General features: G+C 46.0%; 1 protein-coding gene across 1 annotated transcript in view; it reads left to right on the top strand.

Moving 5' to 3' along the window:
- The window catches only part of UHRF1BP1L (UHRF1 binding protein 1 like), a 373,911-nt gene that overhangs the window by 34,312 nt on the left and 321,098 nt on the right, over nucleotides 1-18,501 (top strand). The window contains exons 2-6 of the mRNA XM_029597381.1: nucleotides 637-799; nucleotides 10,674-10,712; nucleotides 12,693-12,784; nucleotides 14,452-14,641; nucleotides 15,663-15,803. Coding sequence (XP_029453241.1) covers nucleotides 637-799; nucleotides 10,674-10,712; nucleotides 12,693-12,784; nucleotides 14,452-14,641; nucleotides 15,663-15,803 — 625 coding nt within the window. The remainder of the gene's footprint in view (nucleotides 1-636; nucleotides 800-10,673; nucleotides 10,713-12,692; nucleotides 12,785-14,451; nucleotides 14,642-15,662; nucleotides 15,804-18,501) is intronic.

Here is an 18,501-nt window from a genome sequence, read left to right as displayed (position 1 = left end):
CAACAACCTGCTGCTATCTTAGGGCCTCATTTTCTAAAGTATCGCAGGCCTGTGATACTTTAGAAGATGAGGGGCGGGGGGCGGGCCTGTGCTAGCCGGCAGCCATCGCACCGTTGCGGTGCGATCACTGCTGGTTACACACCCAATAGCGCCACCATAGGAGGTGTAGCTATTGGGAGCGAAATAGGCAGTGAAAAGGCACCTACCTTTTTGCTGTCCGCGGCATTGGCGCAGAGTCTGCCCTGGTCACGCCCCGACTCCTCCTCTTCTGGGGCCGACTCCGCCCCCATTTTGGTATCGCACGCGAAAAGGGACATTTCGCGTGCGAAACGTCCCTTACCGCGTGCGATACATTTGGAAAATAAGGCCCTTAGTTTGGACCATAGCAGCCTCCCTTGCTCTGGGAAAGTGATATGGTGTAGGCCGAATCCGCCCAGCCGACTGACTTCTAATGTTGCTGGCGCCTACTCCAGGGCCCTCTTTATGTTTAGGTAGTGCGGGGTCTACACAAACTGACTGCAGTCACTTAACCTAGATGACAAAGAATACAGATATATTATCATGAGTAGAAAACTGTATGCCAGTTGAAAGAGGATGGGATTTTGTAAATCGTTGGATATTTCTTTCCTGTTCTAGGTTCACTAAAAACCTCTCTCCTGACAAGATCAATCTAAGCACACTGAAAGGAGAAGGTCAGTTGACCAACCTGGAGCTGGATGAAGAGGTGCTACAAAACATGCTGGACCTTCCAACATGGCTGGCCATCAACAAGGTCTTTTGTAATAAGGCCTCTATCAGGGTGGGTATAGCCTGAGTGTCTGATTGAAATTAAGTTTCATCTGGTGGTGTATGGCCATTTTGTCTTCTCTACTGAAAAAAGGCCTCTATTGGCAGAAGGGGAGATGGGGGCTACCATATCACACAGGTGTCAAAATCTGGGCCCCTGGAGATCTTCACACTTCTCTTACTTAGCCTTGTCTGATAGAGCGGCAGAGTGCTGATTACTTATGACAAAGCCCCTATATATTTACAGTCAGTCTTTGACGTAGCGGTCTTGTTGGCCAACAAGGTTTATGTTCATTTTTAGCACCTTATTTGCACCTGCTCATTAGCTTGGCCAACTATGCCATCTCCTAATCAGCAGTTCCTTTGCTCTTACACTACTACTACTACTACCACCACCATTACTTAACATTGCTATAGCACTACATGACAAACACAGCGCTGTACAAACATACAAAAAAAAAAAAAAAAAAAAAGTCCCTGCTCAATAGAGATTACAATTTAATAAGACAAACCTACAGGACAAGAGAGTTGGGGTATAAAGCAAGATAATGTTTAAAAAGAAAAGAAAGTTAGTTAACAAGACTAAAAGCAGACAATCAGGCATAAGATTTAAAAGCAGTTTCAAAAAGGTCTTTAGATGGGATTTAAACACAGTGAGAGAGGGAGCGTGATACACCAGTTCAGGAAGACTATTCCAAGCTCACGGCCCAGCCAGGTGGAAAGCACGGAGTCTGGAATTGGCAGTAGAGGAGAAGGGCACAGATAGGAGTGACTTATCTGGAGAGCAGAGAGCACGAGGAGGGGTATAGAAAGAGAGAAGAGGTAATGAGGTGCTGCAGAGTGAAAGCATTTGTAGATGAGAAAGGAGAGCTTGAACTGGAATTGGGAGCGGATAGGAAGCCAATGTAGTGACTTCAGAAGAGGGGTTATGTGAGCATCGTGACTGGCAAAAGATAAGTCGTGCAGCTGAATTTAGGACAGATTGCAGGGAGAGAGATGGATCACTGGGAGACCTGTGAGGAGCAGGATGTAATAGTGTAAACAGGAGGAGATGAGAGAGAGGAAAGGGTTCTGGTATGGGTGCAGTGACTTTGGTGAAAGATAAGTCATGCAGCTGAATTTAGGACAGATTGCAGGGAGAGAGATGGATCACTGGGAGACCTGTGAGGAGCAGGATGTAATAGTGTAAGAGGGAGGAGATGAGAGTGGATAAGGGTTCTGGTACTCTGTTTAGAAATGAGAGGATGGATTTTGGCAGTGTTATAAAGAAAGAAACGACATGCTTTAGCAGTGTTTTGGATATGTGTAGAGAAGGACAGAGAGGAGTCGAAGAGGACTCTAGGGTTACAGGCTGATGGGACCAGGAGGATGACCATGTTATCCACAGAAACAGAGAGAGGAGGAAGAGGGGGAGTTGGGCTTGGGGAGAAAGTTAAGGAGCTTTGCCTTGGCCGTGTTGAGTTTAAGGTGGCAGTGGACATCCAGGCAGCAATGACAAATAAGCAGGCCAACATCTGGCACTGGATTTCTGGTGAAATTTCTGGTGTAAAAAGGTAGATCTGGGAGTCATCAGCATAAAAATGGTATTGAAAGCCATGAGAAGAAATCAGAGCACCAAGGGACGTGAGAAGAGAAGAGGGCCCAGGACAGAGCCCTGAGGCACCAGCTGATAGTGGAATGGCAGGAGAGGAGGAAGCACCAGAGGAAACACTAAAAGTGCGATGGGAGAGGTAAGAAGTGAACCAAGACAGGACAGAGTCCCAAACTCCAAGCCAGGACAAAGTATCAAGGAGTAGGTGGTGATCAACAGTGTTAATAGCAGCAGGTCAAGGAGGATAAGGACAGAGTAAACACCTTTGGCTTTAGCCATAAACAAGTCATTCGCAAGGGCTGTTTCAATTGAATGTAGAGGGTGAAAACCAGACTGGGATGGATCAAGAACGGCTTGAGATGTAAAAGTCAAGACACCGGCAGTGAACAGCACATTCAAGTAGTTTGGAGGGAGATGGGATGATAGTTGGCAGGACAGGTAGGATCCAGTGAGGGTTTTTTAAGGTGTGATTATGATTTCAGCACATTTGAAGGCAGCAGTAACAGTAGCAGATTGAGGATTGACTGCAGTGGAGATGGAGCTGAGGAATTGTGTGGGGACAGGGACAGAAGAACAAGTAGTGAGTTTGGAGGAAGAGAGATGAGCAGTTTCCTCCACTGTGACTTCAGGAAAGGAGGAGAGAGTGGCGGAGGCCAGGGGAAGGGTAGCGAAAAGAATTGGTGGAGAAGCAGGTAAAGGTGAAATAGTTGAGAACTCAAGATTAATTTTGTGGATCTTGTCCTGGAAGTAGTTAGCCATAGTCTGGGCAGATGGAGAAGGGGAGGAGGGAGTCGAGGGAAGATTGAGGAGGGAATTGAGAGTGGCAAAGAGACAGCGAGGGCTGGATGTAAGAGAGTTTGTCAGCTGGACATAGTAATCTTGTTTGGCAAGTGCAATAGCAGACTGGAAAGTGGTCAGCATGAATGTGAGTGTATGAAGTCTGCATGGGCACGGGACTTCAGCCAGAGACGTTCTGCAGAGTGGACGCAGGAACGTAGGTAGCAAATTCTGAGGATGAACCAAGGCTGGAGTTTAGTGCGCCTTACAGGACGGGTAAGAGTGTCTAAGGCAGAAGAGAGTATAGTGTTGTAAGAAGAAACCACTTCTTACAACACTAGAGAGGACGTATGAAATCCCCACATGTACTTTTACTGCGTGTACTTTACACTGTAAGAATAAGAGGGAGGGGGAGGGAGAGAGGACGTAGGAAATCCCCACACGTACTTTTACTGTGTGTACTTTACACTGTAAGAATAAGAGGGGAGGGGGGAGGGAGAGAGGACGTAGGAAATCCCCACACGTACTTTTACTGCACGTACTTTACACTGTAAGAATATGAGGGAGGGGGAGGGAGAGAGGACGTAGGAAATCCCCACACGTACTTTTACTATGTGTACTTTACACTGTAAGAATAAGAGGGGAGGGGGAGGGAGAGAGGACGTAGGAAATCCGCACACGAACTTTTACTGCGTGTACTTTACACTGTAAGAATAAGAGGGGAGGGGGAGGGAGAGAGGACGTATGAAATCCCCACACGTACTTTTACTGCGTGTACTTTACACTGTAAGAATAAGAGGGGAGGGGGAGGGAGAGAGGACGTAGGAAATCCCCACACGTACTTTTACTGTGTGTACTTTACACTGTAAGAATAAGAGGGAGGGGGAGGGAGAGAGGACGTAGGAAATCCGCACACGAACTTTTACTGCGTGTACTTTACACTGTAAGAATAAGAGGGAAGGGGAGGGAGAGAGGACGTAGGAAATCCCCACACGTACTTTTACTGCGTGTACTTTACACTGTAAGAATAAGAGGGAGGGGAGGGAGAGAGGATGTAGGAAATCCCCACACGTACTTTTACTGTGTGTACTTTACACTGTAAGAATAAGAGGGAGGGGAGAGAGGGAGGACGTAGGAAATCCCCACACGTACTTTTACTGCGTGTACTTTACACTGTAAGAATAAGAGGGAAGGGGAGGGAGAGAGGACGTAGGAAATCCCCACACGTACTTTTACTGTGTGTACTTTACACTGTAAGAATAAGAGGGAGGGGAGAGAGGGAGGACGTAGGAAATCCCCACACGTACTTTTACTGTGTGTACTTTACACTGTAAGAATAATAGGGAGGGGAGGGAGAGAGGACGTAGGAAATCCCCACACGTACTTTTACTGTGTGTACTTTACACTGTAAGAATAAGAGGGAGGGAGAGGGAGAGAGGACGTAGGAAATCCCCACACATACTTTTACTGCGTGTACTTTACACTGTAAGAATAAGAGGGAGGGGAGGCAGAGAGGAAGTAGGAAATCCGCACACGTACTTTTACTGCGTGTACTTTACACTGTAAGAATAAGAGGGAGGGGAGGCAGAGAGGACGTAGGAAATCCGCACACGAACTTTTACTGCGTGTACTTTACACTGTAAGAATAAGAGGGAGGGGAGGCAGAGAGGACGTAGGAAATCCGCACACGTACTTTTACTGCTTGTACTTTACATTGTAAGAATAAGAGGGAGGGGGAGGGAGAGAGGACGTAGGAAATCCCCACACGTACTTTTACTGCGTGTACTTTACACTGTAAGAATAAGAGGATGGGGGAGAGAGAGAGGACGTAGGAAATCACCACACGTACTTTTACTGTGTGTACTTTACACTGTAAGAATAAGAGGAGGGGGGAAGCAGAGAGGTCGTAGGAAATCCCCACACGTACTGTTACTGTGCGTACTTTACACTGTAAGATTAAGAAGGAGGGGGAGGGAGAGAGGACGTATGAAATCCCCACACGTACTTTTACTGCGTGTACTTTACACTGTAAGAATAAGAAGGAGGGGGAGGCAGAGAGGACGTAGGAAATCCCCACACGTACTTTTACTGCGTGTACTTTACACTGTAAGAATAAGAAGGAGGGGGAGGCAGAGAGGACGTAGGAAATCCCCACACATACTTTTACTGCGTGTACTTTACACTGTAAGAATAAGAAGGAGGGGGAGGCAGAGAGGACGTAGGAAATCCCCACACGTACTTTTACTGCGTGTACTTTACACTGTAAGAATAAGAGGAGGGGGGAGAGAGAGAGGACGTATGAAATCCCCACACGTACTGTTACTGTGTGTACTTTACACTGTAAGAATAAGAGGGAGGGGGAGGGAGAGAGGAAGTAGGAAATCCCCACACGTACTTTTACTGTGTGTACTTTACACTGTAAGAATAAGAGGGAGGGGGAGGGAGAGAGGACGTAGGAAATCCCCACACGTACTTTTACTGTGTGTACTTTACACTGTAAGAATAAGAGGGAGGGGGAGGCAGAGAGGACGTAGGAAATCGCCACACGTACTTTTACTATGTGTACTTTACACTGTAAGAATAAGAGGGAGGGAGAGGGAGAGAGGACGTAGGAAATCCGCACACGAACTTTTACTGCGTGTACTTTACACTGTAAGAATAAGAGGGAAGGGGAGGGAGAGAGGACGTAGGAAATCCCCACACGTACGTTTACTGCGTGTACTTTACACTGTAAGAATAAGAGGGAGGGGAGGGAGAGAGGACGTAGGAAATCCCCACACGTACTTTTACTGCGTGTACTTTACACTGTAAGAATAAGAGGGAGGGGAGGCAGAGAGGACGTAGGAAATCCGCACACGAACTTTTACTGCGTGTACTTTACACTGTAAGAATAAGAGGGAAGGGGAGGGAGAGAGGACGTAGGAAATCCCCACACGTACTTTTACTGCGTGTACTTTACACTGTAAGAATAAGAGGGAGGGAGAGGGAGAGAGGACGTAGGAAATCCCCACACGTACTTTTACTGCGTGTACTTTACACTGTAAGAATAAGAGGGAAGGGGAGGGAGAGAGGACGTAGGAAATCCCCACACGTACTTTTACTGCGTGTACTTTACACTGTAAGAATAAGAGGGAGGGGAGGCAGAGAGGACGTAGGAAATCCGCACACGTACATTTACTGCGTGTACTTTACACTGTAAGAATAAGAGGATGGGGGAGAGAGAGAGGACGTAGGAAATCACCACACGTACTTTTACTGTGTGTACTTTACACTGTAAGAATAAGAAGGAGGGGGAAGCAGAGAGGTCGTAGGAAATCCCCACATGTACTTTTACTGTGCGTACTTTACACTGTAAGATTAAGAAGGAGGGGGAGGGAGAGAGGACGTATGAAATCCCCACACGTACTGTTACTGTGTGTACTTTACACTGTAAGAATAAGAGGGAGGGGGAGGCAGAGAGGACATAGGAAATCCCCACACGTACTTTTACTGCGTGTACTTTACACTGTAAGAATAAGAAGGAGGGGGAGGCAGAGAGGACGTAGGAAATCCCCACACGTACTTTTATTGCGTGTACTTTACACTGTAAGAATAAGAGGGAGGGGGGAGAGAGGGAGGACGTATGAAATCCCCACACGTACTGTTACTGTGTGTACTTTACACTGTAAGAATAAGAGGGAGGGGAGGGAGAGAGGACGTAGGAAATCCCCACACGTACTTTTACTACGCGTACTTTACACTGTAAGAATAAGAGGGAGGGGAGGGAGAGAGGACGAAGGAAATCCCCACACGTACTTTTACTACGCGTACTTTACACTGTAAGAATAAGAGGGAGGGGAGGGAGAGAGGATGTAGGAAATCCCCACATGTACTTTTACTACACGTATTTTACACTGTAAGAATAAGAGGGAGGGAGAGGGAGAGAGGACGTAGGAAATCCCCACACGTACTTTTACTACGCATACTTTACACTGTAAGAGTAAGGGAGGGAGAGGGAGAGAGGACGTAGGAAATCCCCACACGTACTTTTACTACGCGTACTTTACACTGTAAGAATAAGAGGGAGGGAGAGGGAGAGAGGACGTAGGAAATCCCCACACGTACTTTTACTGCGTGTACTTTACACTATAAGAATAAGGGAGGGAGAGGGAGAGAGGACGTAGGAAATCCCCACACGTACTTTTACTGTGTGTACTTTACACTGTAAGAATAAGAGGGAGGGGAGGAAGAGAGTACGTAGGAAATCCCCACACTTACTTTTACTGCTGGTACTTTACACTGTAAGAATAAGAGGGAGGGGAGGAAGAGAGGACGTAGGAAATCCGCACACGTACTTTTACTGCTGGTACTTTACACTGTAAGAATAAGAGGGAGGGGAGGGAGAGAGGACGTAGGAAATCCCCACACGTACTTTTACTGCGTGTACTTTACACTGTAAGAATAAGAGGGAGGGGAGGGAGAGAGGACGTAGGAAATCCCCACATGTACTTTTACTGTGTGTACTTTACACTGTAAGAATAAGAGGGAGGGGAGGGAGAGAGGACGTAGGAAATCCCCACACGTACTGTTACTGTGTGTACTTTACACTGTAAGAATAAGAGGGAGGGGAGGGAGAGAGGACGTAGGAAATCCCCACATGTACTTTTACTGTGTGTACTTTACACTGTAAGAATAAGAGGGAGGGGAGGGAGAGAGGACGTAGGAAATCCCCACATGTACTTTTACTGCGTGTACTTTACACTGTAAGAATAAGAGGGAGGGGGAGGCAGAGAGGACGTAGGAAATCCCCACACGTACTTTTACTGCGTGTACTTTACACTATAAGAATAAGGGAGGGAGAGGGAGAGAGGACGTAGGAAATCCCCACACGTACTTTTACTGTGTGTACTTTACACTGTAAGAATAAGAGGGAGGGGAGGGAGAGAGGACGTAGGAAATCCCCACATGTACTTTTACTGCTGGTACTTTACACTGTAAGAATAAGAGGGAGGGGGAGGCAGAGAGGACGTAGGAAATCCCCACATGTACTTTTACTGTGTGTACTTTACACTGTAAGAATAAGAGGGAGGGGAGGGAGAGAGGACGTAGGAAATCCCCACATGTACTTTTACTGCTGGTACTTTACACTGTAAGAATAAGAGGGAGGGGGAGGCAGAGAGGACGTAGGAAATCCCCACACGTACTTTTACTGCTGGTACTTTACACTGTAAGAATAAGAGGGAGGGGGAGGCAGAGAGGACGTAGGAAATCCCCACACGTACTTTTACTGTGTGTACTTTACACTGTAAGAATAAGAGGGAGGGGAGGGAGAGAGGACGTAGGAAATCCCCACATGTACTTTTACTGCTGGTACTTTACACTGTAAGAATAAGAGGGAGGGGAGGGAGAGAGGACGTAGGAAATCCCCACACGTACTTTTACTGCTGGTACTTTACACTGTAAGAATAAGAGGGAGGGGAGGCAGAGAGGACGTAGGAAATCCCCACACGTACTTTTACTGCGTGTACTTTACACTATAAGAATAAGGGAGGGAGAGGGAGAGAGGACGTAGGAAATCCCCACACGTACTTTTACTGTGTGTACTTTACACTGTAAGAATAAGAGGGAGGGGAGGAAGAGAGTACGTAGGAAATCCCACACTTACTTTTACTGCTGGTACTTTACACTGTAAGAATAAGAGGGAGGGGAGGAAGAGAGGACGTAGGAAATCCCCACACGTACTTTTACTGCGTGTACTTTACACTGTAAGAATAAGAGGGAGGGGAGGAAGAGAGTACGTAGGAAATCCCCACACTTACTTTTACTGCTGGTACTTTACACTGTAAGAATAAGAGGGAGGGGAGGGAGAGAGGACGTAGGAAATCCCCACACGTACTTTTACTGCGTGTACTTTACACTGTAAGAATAAGAGGGAGGGGAGGGAGAGAGGACGTAGGAAATCCCCACATGTACTTTTACTGTGTGTACTTTACACTGTAAGAATAAGAGGGAGGGGAGGGAGAGAGGACGTAGGAAATCCCCACACGTACTGTTACTGTGTGTACTTTACACTGTAAGAATAAGAGGGAGGGGAGGGAGAGAGGACGTAGGAAATCCCCACATGTACTTTTACTGTGTGTACTTTACACTGTAAGAATAAGAGGGAGGGGAGGGAGAGAGGACGTAGGAAATCCCCACATGTACTTTTACTGTGTGTACTTTACACTGTAAGAATAAGAGGGAGGGGAGGGAGAGAGGACGTAGGAAATCCCCACACGTACTGTTACTGTGTGTACTTTACACTGTAAGAATAAGAGGGAGGGGGAGGCAGAGAGGACGTAGGAAATCCCCACACGTACTTTTACTGTGTGTACTTTACACTGTAAGAATAAGAGGGAGGGGAGGAAGAGAGTACGTAGGAAATCCCCACACTTACTTTTACTGCTGGTACTTTACACTGTAAGAATAAGAGGGAGGGGAGGGAGAGTGGACGTAGGAAATCCCCACACGTACTTTTACTGCGTGTACTTTACACTGTAAGAATAAGAGGGAGGGGAGGGAGAGAGGACGTAGGAAATCCCCACATGTACTTTTACTGTGTGTACTTTACACTGTAAGAATAAGAGGGAGGGGAGGGAGAGAGGACGTAGGAAATCCCCACACGTACTGTTACTGTGTGTACTTTACACTGTAAGAATAAGAGGGAGGGGAGAGAGGGAGGACGTAGGAAATCCCCACATGTACTTTTACTGTGTGTACTTTACACTGTAAGAATAAGAGGGAGGGGAGGGAGAGAGGACGTAGGAAATCCCCACACGTACTGTTACTGTGTGTACTTTACACTGTAAGAATAAGAGGGAGGGGAGAGAGGGAGGACGTAGGAAATCCCCACATGTACTTTTACTGCGTGTACTTTACACTGTAAGAATAAGAGGGGAGGGGGAGGCAGAGAGGACGTAGGAAATCCCCACACGTACTTTTACTGTGTGTACTTTACACTGTAAGAATAAGAGGGAGGGGAGGGAGAGAGGACGTAGGAAATCCCCACATGTACTTTTACTGTGTGTACTTTACACTGTAAGAATAAGAGGGAGGGGAGGGAGAGAGGACGTAGGAAATCCCCACACGTACTTTTTCTGTGTGTACATAATGCCACTGGGGAGTTTCCTTTGAAAATTAACTTGTCACAGACCTGCAAGGTGCCTGTGGCTTTCTAAAGTGTTTAATTGAATTAAAAGTACTTGTTTGAGAATCTGAGTTTTTTATTATACCTAATTCACATTTTGTATCTCTCTACCCCTTGGCATACTGCCAGGTGCTTATGGCCTGCATTGGCCACTGTTGGAAACAGGATGCTGGGCTTGATGGACCCTTGGTCTGACCCAGTATGGCAATTTCTTATGTTCTTATATAAATTGCTCTGTCCTGGAATATGACATTTCATTTAATCTGGCTTTTCTTGTAAAATGTAATATTCCTATGATAAGCTTCTACAGCAGTTTGAAATCTTTTCTTATTTGTCTTTTTTTTTTTCTTACAGATCCCTTGGACAAAACTGAAGACACATCCGATTAGTCTGGTATGTCCTGCTACTGTTTTACTAGATAAAAGAGCGCAAATTGAGAATAATACCAATATGTGTCTGCAGAGGGGTGTGAGCAAGCCAGGAAGCCACCTGCTCAGTCATCCACCCCAGAGGAAAAGTGAATGGAGAAACTAAAGTAACTTCATCATCATCAAAGAGACTCCTAAGACAAGGGCAGAGCAAAACATCAGCTGATGTCGGGGTTTGAGACATTGCAGCATACATTTGGTTATAGTACATGGGACAGTTTGGTGAACTTTGGGTCTTAGCTAATTTTGCACAATGCAAACCTTTACAAAAAGTTACTTTAGTTTCTCCTTTCCCTTTTCCTCTGGGGTGGATGACTGAGCAGACCCCAAACACCTGGGAGGTGGTCTTGCACTGGCTTCCTGGCTTGCTCACACCCCTTTGGAGATACATATTGGTATTATTCTCAATTTGCGCTTTTTGAATGATTATTGTTATTTATCCTGATGTTTATCTAATTTTGTTTGGAATACAGGATTATTGGGATTTTTTGGTTTTTGAGTTGTGGTCTCCAATACTGTTGTATACATTTTTGTTTTTGCTGGCGTACGGTTACAATTTCACATACTTACAGGTAGTATGTGAGGCAAAAGACATACAAAATCTGTATGTGAAAGCAGAAGACATACAAAATCTACTCCTGGGGGAATTCTAGTCAATGAAAAATTTGCAAGGAATTTTGTACTTGCTGCACGGAGTTTGGCGTGAAGACCAGGAGGCAGCACAAACTGGCAGCGGAGGGAAATTTACTATTCATCTTGCACAGAGCAGAAGAAAGTGGTAGCTGCATGGGTCCAGACAAAGGAGGGAGTGGATAGTTCAAGCCTGGGTGGAGGGGAGGAAGAGAAAGAGCTGGGTAGTTTATCTGAGGGCGAGGAGAGAGAGAGAAGGGCGAAAGGAGCTGAGTCTGGGAGAAGGGATAGAGTTGGGGGAGTTCAGCCTATGGGGAAGGGGAGAGAGAAAGCGAGGGGGGGGGGTGACAGAGAGCTGGAGGTGAAGTGAATGTGGGTGATTTGGGATGGGCTTGAGCCTAGGTGACAAGGGACAGAGTGAGGGAGCTGGGGTGGGGTCGAGTCTGAGGATAGGAAGTGGAGGGGAGAAAGCTGAGGTCAGGTTGGAAGCTGGAGGGGTGGGTGAGAGAGAACTGGGATGGGGAGTGGGGCGAGAGAGCCAGGGTGGGGGTCAAAGCAGGGAATGGGAAGAGAGAGCTGGGATAGGGGTAGGGAAGGGGGAAGGAGAGCTGGGGTGGTGTCGAGCCCGAGGGTAGGAAGAGGGAGAAATCTGAGGTGGTGGAGCCTGGATAGAGAGGAGAAGAACTGGGTGGGGGGGGGGGGGGGGGAGGAGCTGGATCTAATCGTGTAGCACAAAGATTAAAAATTCTGCATTTTTTACTAATTATTTTCCATATTGCATTTTAAATTACTCAATGACACTGATATTTGACAAATTATACAGCATTTTAAAATATTTTGTGCAAAATATTTAATTTTTCTGTGCAGAATTTCCCCAGGGGTAATAAACATATCATGATGTCACGTTCCATATAGATACACAAATAGACAGCTTGTCATTAAAACCTTTTTAATCCAAAGTCCTGACAAGCTTGATTTGTGTTATATTAGGTTGTGTTCAGAGGCCCTTCTATAGGCGCCATTATCTTCTCACCAGCGCAAAGTTTCCAGATCTGTTTGAATTTTAATATTTGAGTTTAAGTGATTGCAGGCTGAGTAGTTATTGTTCTGCCTCTTACACATTTCTGCCTATTCCTTTGACCATTTGCCCTCCTTCCCTCAGTCTTGCCTCCACTGGCTGCACTTCCCCCATCTCTCTTGCTCTCTTAGTCCTCCTTTCTCTGGCCTTTCCTCTCTCACCCATCTCCCCGCACTCCAGCTCCCTTGGTCCCTCGTCTTGTGGCTTTTTCCCTCTGACTTCCTTTGTGTTTTCTAGTCTCTGGATAAAGTAATAATGGAGATGAGCACCTGTGAAGAGCCACGAGCCCGTAATGGCCCCTCACCTTTAGTGACTGGATCGGGACAGAGGTCAGTGTTGCACAAGTTCCATTCATTACAACAAGTACCCACTTAAGGAAAGAAGATGAGCAGCATAACAACGTAAGAAATTGCCATGCTGGGTCAGAGCAAGGGTCCATCAAGCCCAGCATCCTGTTTCCAACAGAGGCCAATCCAGGTCACAAGAACCTGGCAATTACCCAAACACTAAGAAGATCCCATGCTACTGATGCAATGAATAGCAGTGGCTATTCCCTAAGTAAACTTGATTAATAGCCGTTAATGGACATTTGTTTTACAACCTTGTAGTACTTTACCAAGAGAGATGGGCACTATAAGCTTGATAAAGATGTTTAGCTACATGGTTGTAGAACATTTTGAACTGATATGAAGTTGACCTTCCATCTAAGATTATAGAAAATAGAACAAGTTGCTAATGCTGGCAAATTCCAAGAAAACATTTACTTCCAAACCAAGAATTAAATTACCATATGGCCATTCAGATTATTTGTTTATATAGAAAGCCAATCATATAAATTGTGACAATTATGTAGCTTAGCTTAGGGGTTAGAAATATACAATTGAGATCCAAGATGGCGGATTAGCAACACCACACTGAATGGACAGCTTCTCCCAGAGCTTTCTCTACTATCACTACCTGTGTGCGGCCTTGCAGTTCCTCTCAATTTGTTTTTATCTGCTGAGACCATTGAATGCATGTTTCCTTCTGTAAGGCTCTTTTCTAAATGCCGCCTCGATTTCCCGCACGCAAGCCTGACGTCTTCACGCATCCCCTAATTTCGGCATGCATCGGGCTTTTAAATTTCACCTTCAAATGCACAACTCTGCACTTTTTTGCAGTGAATCTTAATTGCCAAGCATTTGACCATTCCTCAAGCCTTCTTTGATCATGTCTCATTCAGCCTCCCGTCCCGTGACGGAGGTCGCCGGGGATCCCGGCCCGCCTCGGGTCTCGCGCGCTCTCTCGCCCCCCGACTCTCGCGCCGACCGTATTTTAAAAAGCACCCATATACATGTGTAAATGCCACAGTGCGCACATCTCAAAGGTTTACAGAAAGGGGCAGAGCTTGGGCAATAGATGTGCAAGTAAATACTTACGTGCCCAGGTGTGTGCTGAGGACTCCTGCTGCGTAACTTTACTTCTGCTATGAATGACGGGTAAATTATAAAATAAAAGGAGCAAAGCATTTCTGAGGGGTTAACGGGTCTGGGGTAATTGGGGGGGGGGGGGTTTGGAGGACCTAAGCTGTTAACTGGTCGAACTAGTGGCTGAACTGGTAAACTGAGAATAGCATCCCCCAGCTTACATGATAGAAGTGGGATTTGGGTGCCCATGCACGTGCCCACTTAGAATTAGGTGCGCATGTGCACGCATACAGGCTACTTTACAACATGCACGCATAGGTTATAAAATAGCCATGTCCCTGGGCGTGGGCCAACGCACACGCGCACCATCTCTGAAGGAGCAGTGCACAGTGGGGTGGATGAGAAGCTGCTATACAGTAGAGAAAACTTGGGGTGATAGTGTGATGATCTCAAGGTGCAAAAGACTATGACAGGATGGTGACCAGAGGTGCATAGGAAGAGCCTTCACGTTTCTTATCTCAGTTGTGTGTGTGATTGATTATGATCCGCTGATGCTGTATTTGAGTAGCCTTAAGCTTTTCCTTTTACAGTGAATATGGTTTTGCTGAGAAGGTGGTGGAAGGAATCTCTCTTTCTGTGAATTCAATAATAATCCGAATTCGAGCAAAGGCTTTTAATGCTTCCTTTGAGCTTTCCCAGTTAAGAATATACAGTGTAAATGCAAACTGGCAACACGGAGACCTGAGATTCACTCGAATCCAAGATCCTCAGCGTGGCGAGGTAAGGACAATCTCTTCTCTTCACATTTCATGCATTTACAGTGGCAATTCCTTGCTTTTAGTCCTATTGCATGCACCTTGGGAAAGAATGCAGTGTCTGTTTTATCATTATTTGTACCCAAACCTTGCATTCTCTCCTGAGTTGATGGGCCCTCTATCACATTTGTTTGCCTTTTTAGAAGATATTGACTGGTCTGCAAAATTTGAATGCATTTTATTTTACATTTTAATAGTTTTTATTGATTTCATATTTGGTCCAGTTGCTCATTTTTATAGCTTTCATATTTTAAAGCAAGTATTTAGTGCATTGTGGCCTAAATGCTGCCACTGCCTAAAATTCAAATTTCTCTTCTAGTTCTCCCAAACTAAATCAGTGCAGACCACAGGATCCAAGCTGTCACTTTTCTCTGTCTCTTGCATTACTGCAGACTTTATCTCCACCTTTAGCTTTATTTCCCACATCACTAAGGATCCTTTGTACTTTTTCTATAGTGTAACAGACCTTGATTGATTTGTCTCTTGTATGGTGTCCACAAGTAAAGCGAAATCTTGTTTATTAATTTTGATGTATTGAACTAAATTTGAGGAACCTCGTGATGGAGTATTACAGTTATTTGAGATTTTTCTTTTCAGTTTGCTTTATTCACTTATTCACTAAACCCTTAGTCTGGTTTATATGCTGCAGACAGAACTCTTGAGTACAGGCTGCAAGTTCTGAATCTCTCCCCGATGTCATACACTTTTTCTCCTTCCTCTTGCATGAACAATGCCACCTGCTCAGCCTTGAGTCAAGGATATGCAAGGGCACTCGTCCGTGGGCACAGAACTCCGACCTCAATAAATCCGTTAGTCTATAGGATGCCACAATCCTTTCTGGTTTTGCTACTACAGACTAACATTGCTTCCCCTCTGGTAGTTTTATGAATGCACATAGCCCAGAAACGAGGGATTGGGGAGGAAAGTAGAAACTGTTGCTCAGGGAGAACTGCTCATGGAAAGTGAATTCCTCATCTTTATTCCAGGTGCTAACTTTTAAGGAAATCAGTTGGCAGATGATTAGAATTGAAGCTGATTGCATCCAAAGCAGTGACCATGAAGTCATCAGCGCCCCAGTGCGACTTATCACTAACCAGTCAAAGATTAGAGTGACTCTCAAGAGAAGGGTGAGTCATAAGAACACAAGTGCCATTCTGGGTCAGACTAAGGGCCATCGAGCCCAGCAATACTGGATCTCTAGGGCATACCAGCTTTTCTTGTTGCCTATTCGTGGGATAAGAGGTGGCTGTCTCCAAGTTTATCTGGCTAATAATGTGTAATGGACTTTTCTTCCAGGAACTTGTCCAAACCTCTTTGTAAACCCCACTGTGCTAGATGCCTTGATCACATCCTCTGGCAACAGATTCCACAGCTTAATAGTGCATTGAGTGAAATAATATTTTCTCCAATGTGTTTTAAATCTACCTCCTGTTAGTTCGTGGAATGTTCCCTTGTCCTTGTCCTATCTGAAAGAGTAAATAATTATTTCCTAGCACCCAGACAGATGGATTCAGGACCAGTGGGTTGTGCTCCTTTACCAGCAGGTGGAGACAGAGCAAACTAATGCCATAGTATATACTCCTGCCCTGACATCAGCCTGCCAGTATTCTCCATCTCCTGCAAATGGTGGACGTGCATTTCTCTACTGGGGATTGCTTCAAATGGTAGAGGAGAATTAATAGGAGCTTTGAGTTGCCCTGCTCTCCTGCGGTGATACCTAATGGTCCCTTCCCCAGTTGAGAATTCCTGAGGTGATTTCTGTGGTGCCTCAGATGAGTGCCTTGGTCCGGTAGTTGGTTCTTCAGCCAGTATGGACTTAGCTGATCAAAACAGCTGAAAGGCAGTGGGTTCAGGAAGCTGTGCATGGTGGTGATGGTAAATGCCCTCTCCCCCCGCAGCCAGAGACCATCTCTGTACTTAGCTGGGAAAGACTGAGCTCAGGTAAGTTTAAAAAAAAAAAAAAATGTCAGAGTCAAAGTCGAGGGGTTGTTGTAGGACTTCCTCCGGTCTCCGTGCTCGTTGTGCCATTTCACCGTTTGTTCCTGCTCCCATGGGGGTTCAGGGAGCTGGGCATCCTGGCGGGTTCAGCAGTGCAGGAGGGTTAGGCTTCTTTCTGTCTGCTGCTTGGTAGGTCTCAGTGTCGGTTTTTTGGGCGCACAATTCTGGAATATGTTGATTGTGGCCCAGGATTGGCGAGGTGGTAGTGTGCTTAGTTTTGCAGCACATAACCTTGCTACACCTAAATTTTGTGCACATAAAGGGGCAGATTTTCAAAGGCTACGCGCGTCACCCGAGAAAATCTGCCCCTGCTCGCGCTGAGCCTATTTTGCATAGGCTCGGCAGCGAGCTCAAGCCCCAGGACGCGCGTATGTCCTGGGGCTTGCGAAAAGGGGTGTTCCGGGGCGGGGCCGTGGGCGGGGCCGGACCGAGGCCTCCGGCACAGCCGCCGTGCCGAGGGATGGCGCGCTGGCAGCTGGCCGGCATGCGCAAGTTATGCCTGCCCAGAGGCAGGCGCAACTTTCAAGATAAAGGTCAAGAGGGGGTTTTAGTTAGGGCTGGGGGGCGGATTAGAGAGGGGAAGGTGGGGGGGGGGGGGGGGGCGGGGGTGGAGGGAATGTGTACCAACCCCAGATTTTATAACATGCGTGTTGAAAGGAAACGGCCAGTTTTCTGGAGGTCAAGCGGGGCCTGTGGGCCCTGTTATATTCCGCCATGCCAGTGGGCTGCCCCCTACTGTATTTTGACACAGTTGATGCAGCCATGGACTTTTTATCGAAAGAGAGTATCGGATCGGAAGAGGCCCAGAGTGGATTGCAACACTGAGAGATATGAGTGGGAGAGAAAAGTATATTTGTTGGGGAGGGACGATGATGGTGAGAGATAGTACTGTCTATTACAATACATCTCCAACCCCCCTCTTGATGATTCAATTTTTTTTCATTGGTTATATTTGATTTTTTTGGTTTCCTTGATTTTTTTTGTATTTTTAATAAATCTGTAGCCAATTCAGTGGTTTTATGTTGTAACCATCCTCTGTATTGGGCTGGACTGGGGAGAAATATGGCAAAGTGACTTGTGAATTTGTTTTGGGACAGATCTGGCATGGATATTTTTAGTTTGGGAGTTATCCGCTGTTCTGCTGGAGTCTGAATCTCTCTGGACACTCACTATCGCTGCTCCAGTTTTTTCTCCGGACTTGTGACAGGGGATGTGCCGCATGTTTTGGACTTTATTTGGATTCTTTATGTGCTGTTTTATTTTTTAATGTTTTTGCTGTATTGTTTTTCCTTATCTATGGCTGAGGTGCTACATAGCCTTCCTGAGGGCACTTTTTTCCTCTCAAGGAGAGCTAAGTGGAGACGTTTGTTATATTTTGAGTTAATTTATTTTTGGATAAGTCTTATTTTTTTTAGTTTGTATCCTATATGAAACGATTATATGTCTGCATCTCAGCCTTGTTTGTTATCGGACATCCTTAAGTGGGTGGGAGTTGAATGGAAGGGGTGTGGGAGGTTTTGAGGTTAGTTTGGGGGGAAGAGGAGGGGGCAGTGGGTGGAGGGCATTTGGGTTGGTTTTGGGAGTTGTATAGGGTAGTTTTAAGGGGATTGGGGATGTTTGGTGGGTGGGTAAGGTATGTACGGGTTTGCTTGTTGGGGGGGGGGGGGGGTGTTCTGAATTTCACAGGTGATTCGTGGGTTTTTTTGTGTTTGGATCACCGGGTGTTTCGGGATCTCAGGTGGGAGTGGAGTAGTTTCTGGGTATTGATAACTACCGCCACTTTCTATTATTTAGATTATGGCTGAGATCCGAATTGTCTCTCTAAAT

This window comes from Rhinatrema bivittatum, chromosome 4 (assembly GCF_901001135.1).
Source record: "Rhinatrema bivittatum chromosome 4, aRhiBiv1.1, whole genome shotgun sequence".
In the NCBI taxonomy this organism is placed as follows: Eukaryota; Metazoa; Chordata; class Amphibia; order Gymnophiona; family Rhinatrematidae; genus Rhinatrema; species Rhinatrema bivittatum.
Note: the sequence above shows the minus strand (reverse complement) of the source record. Positions and strands in the feature narration are given on the sequence as shown.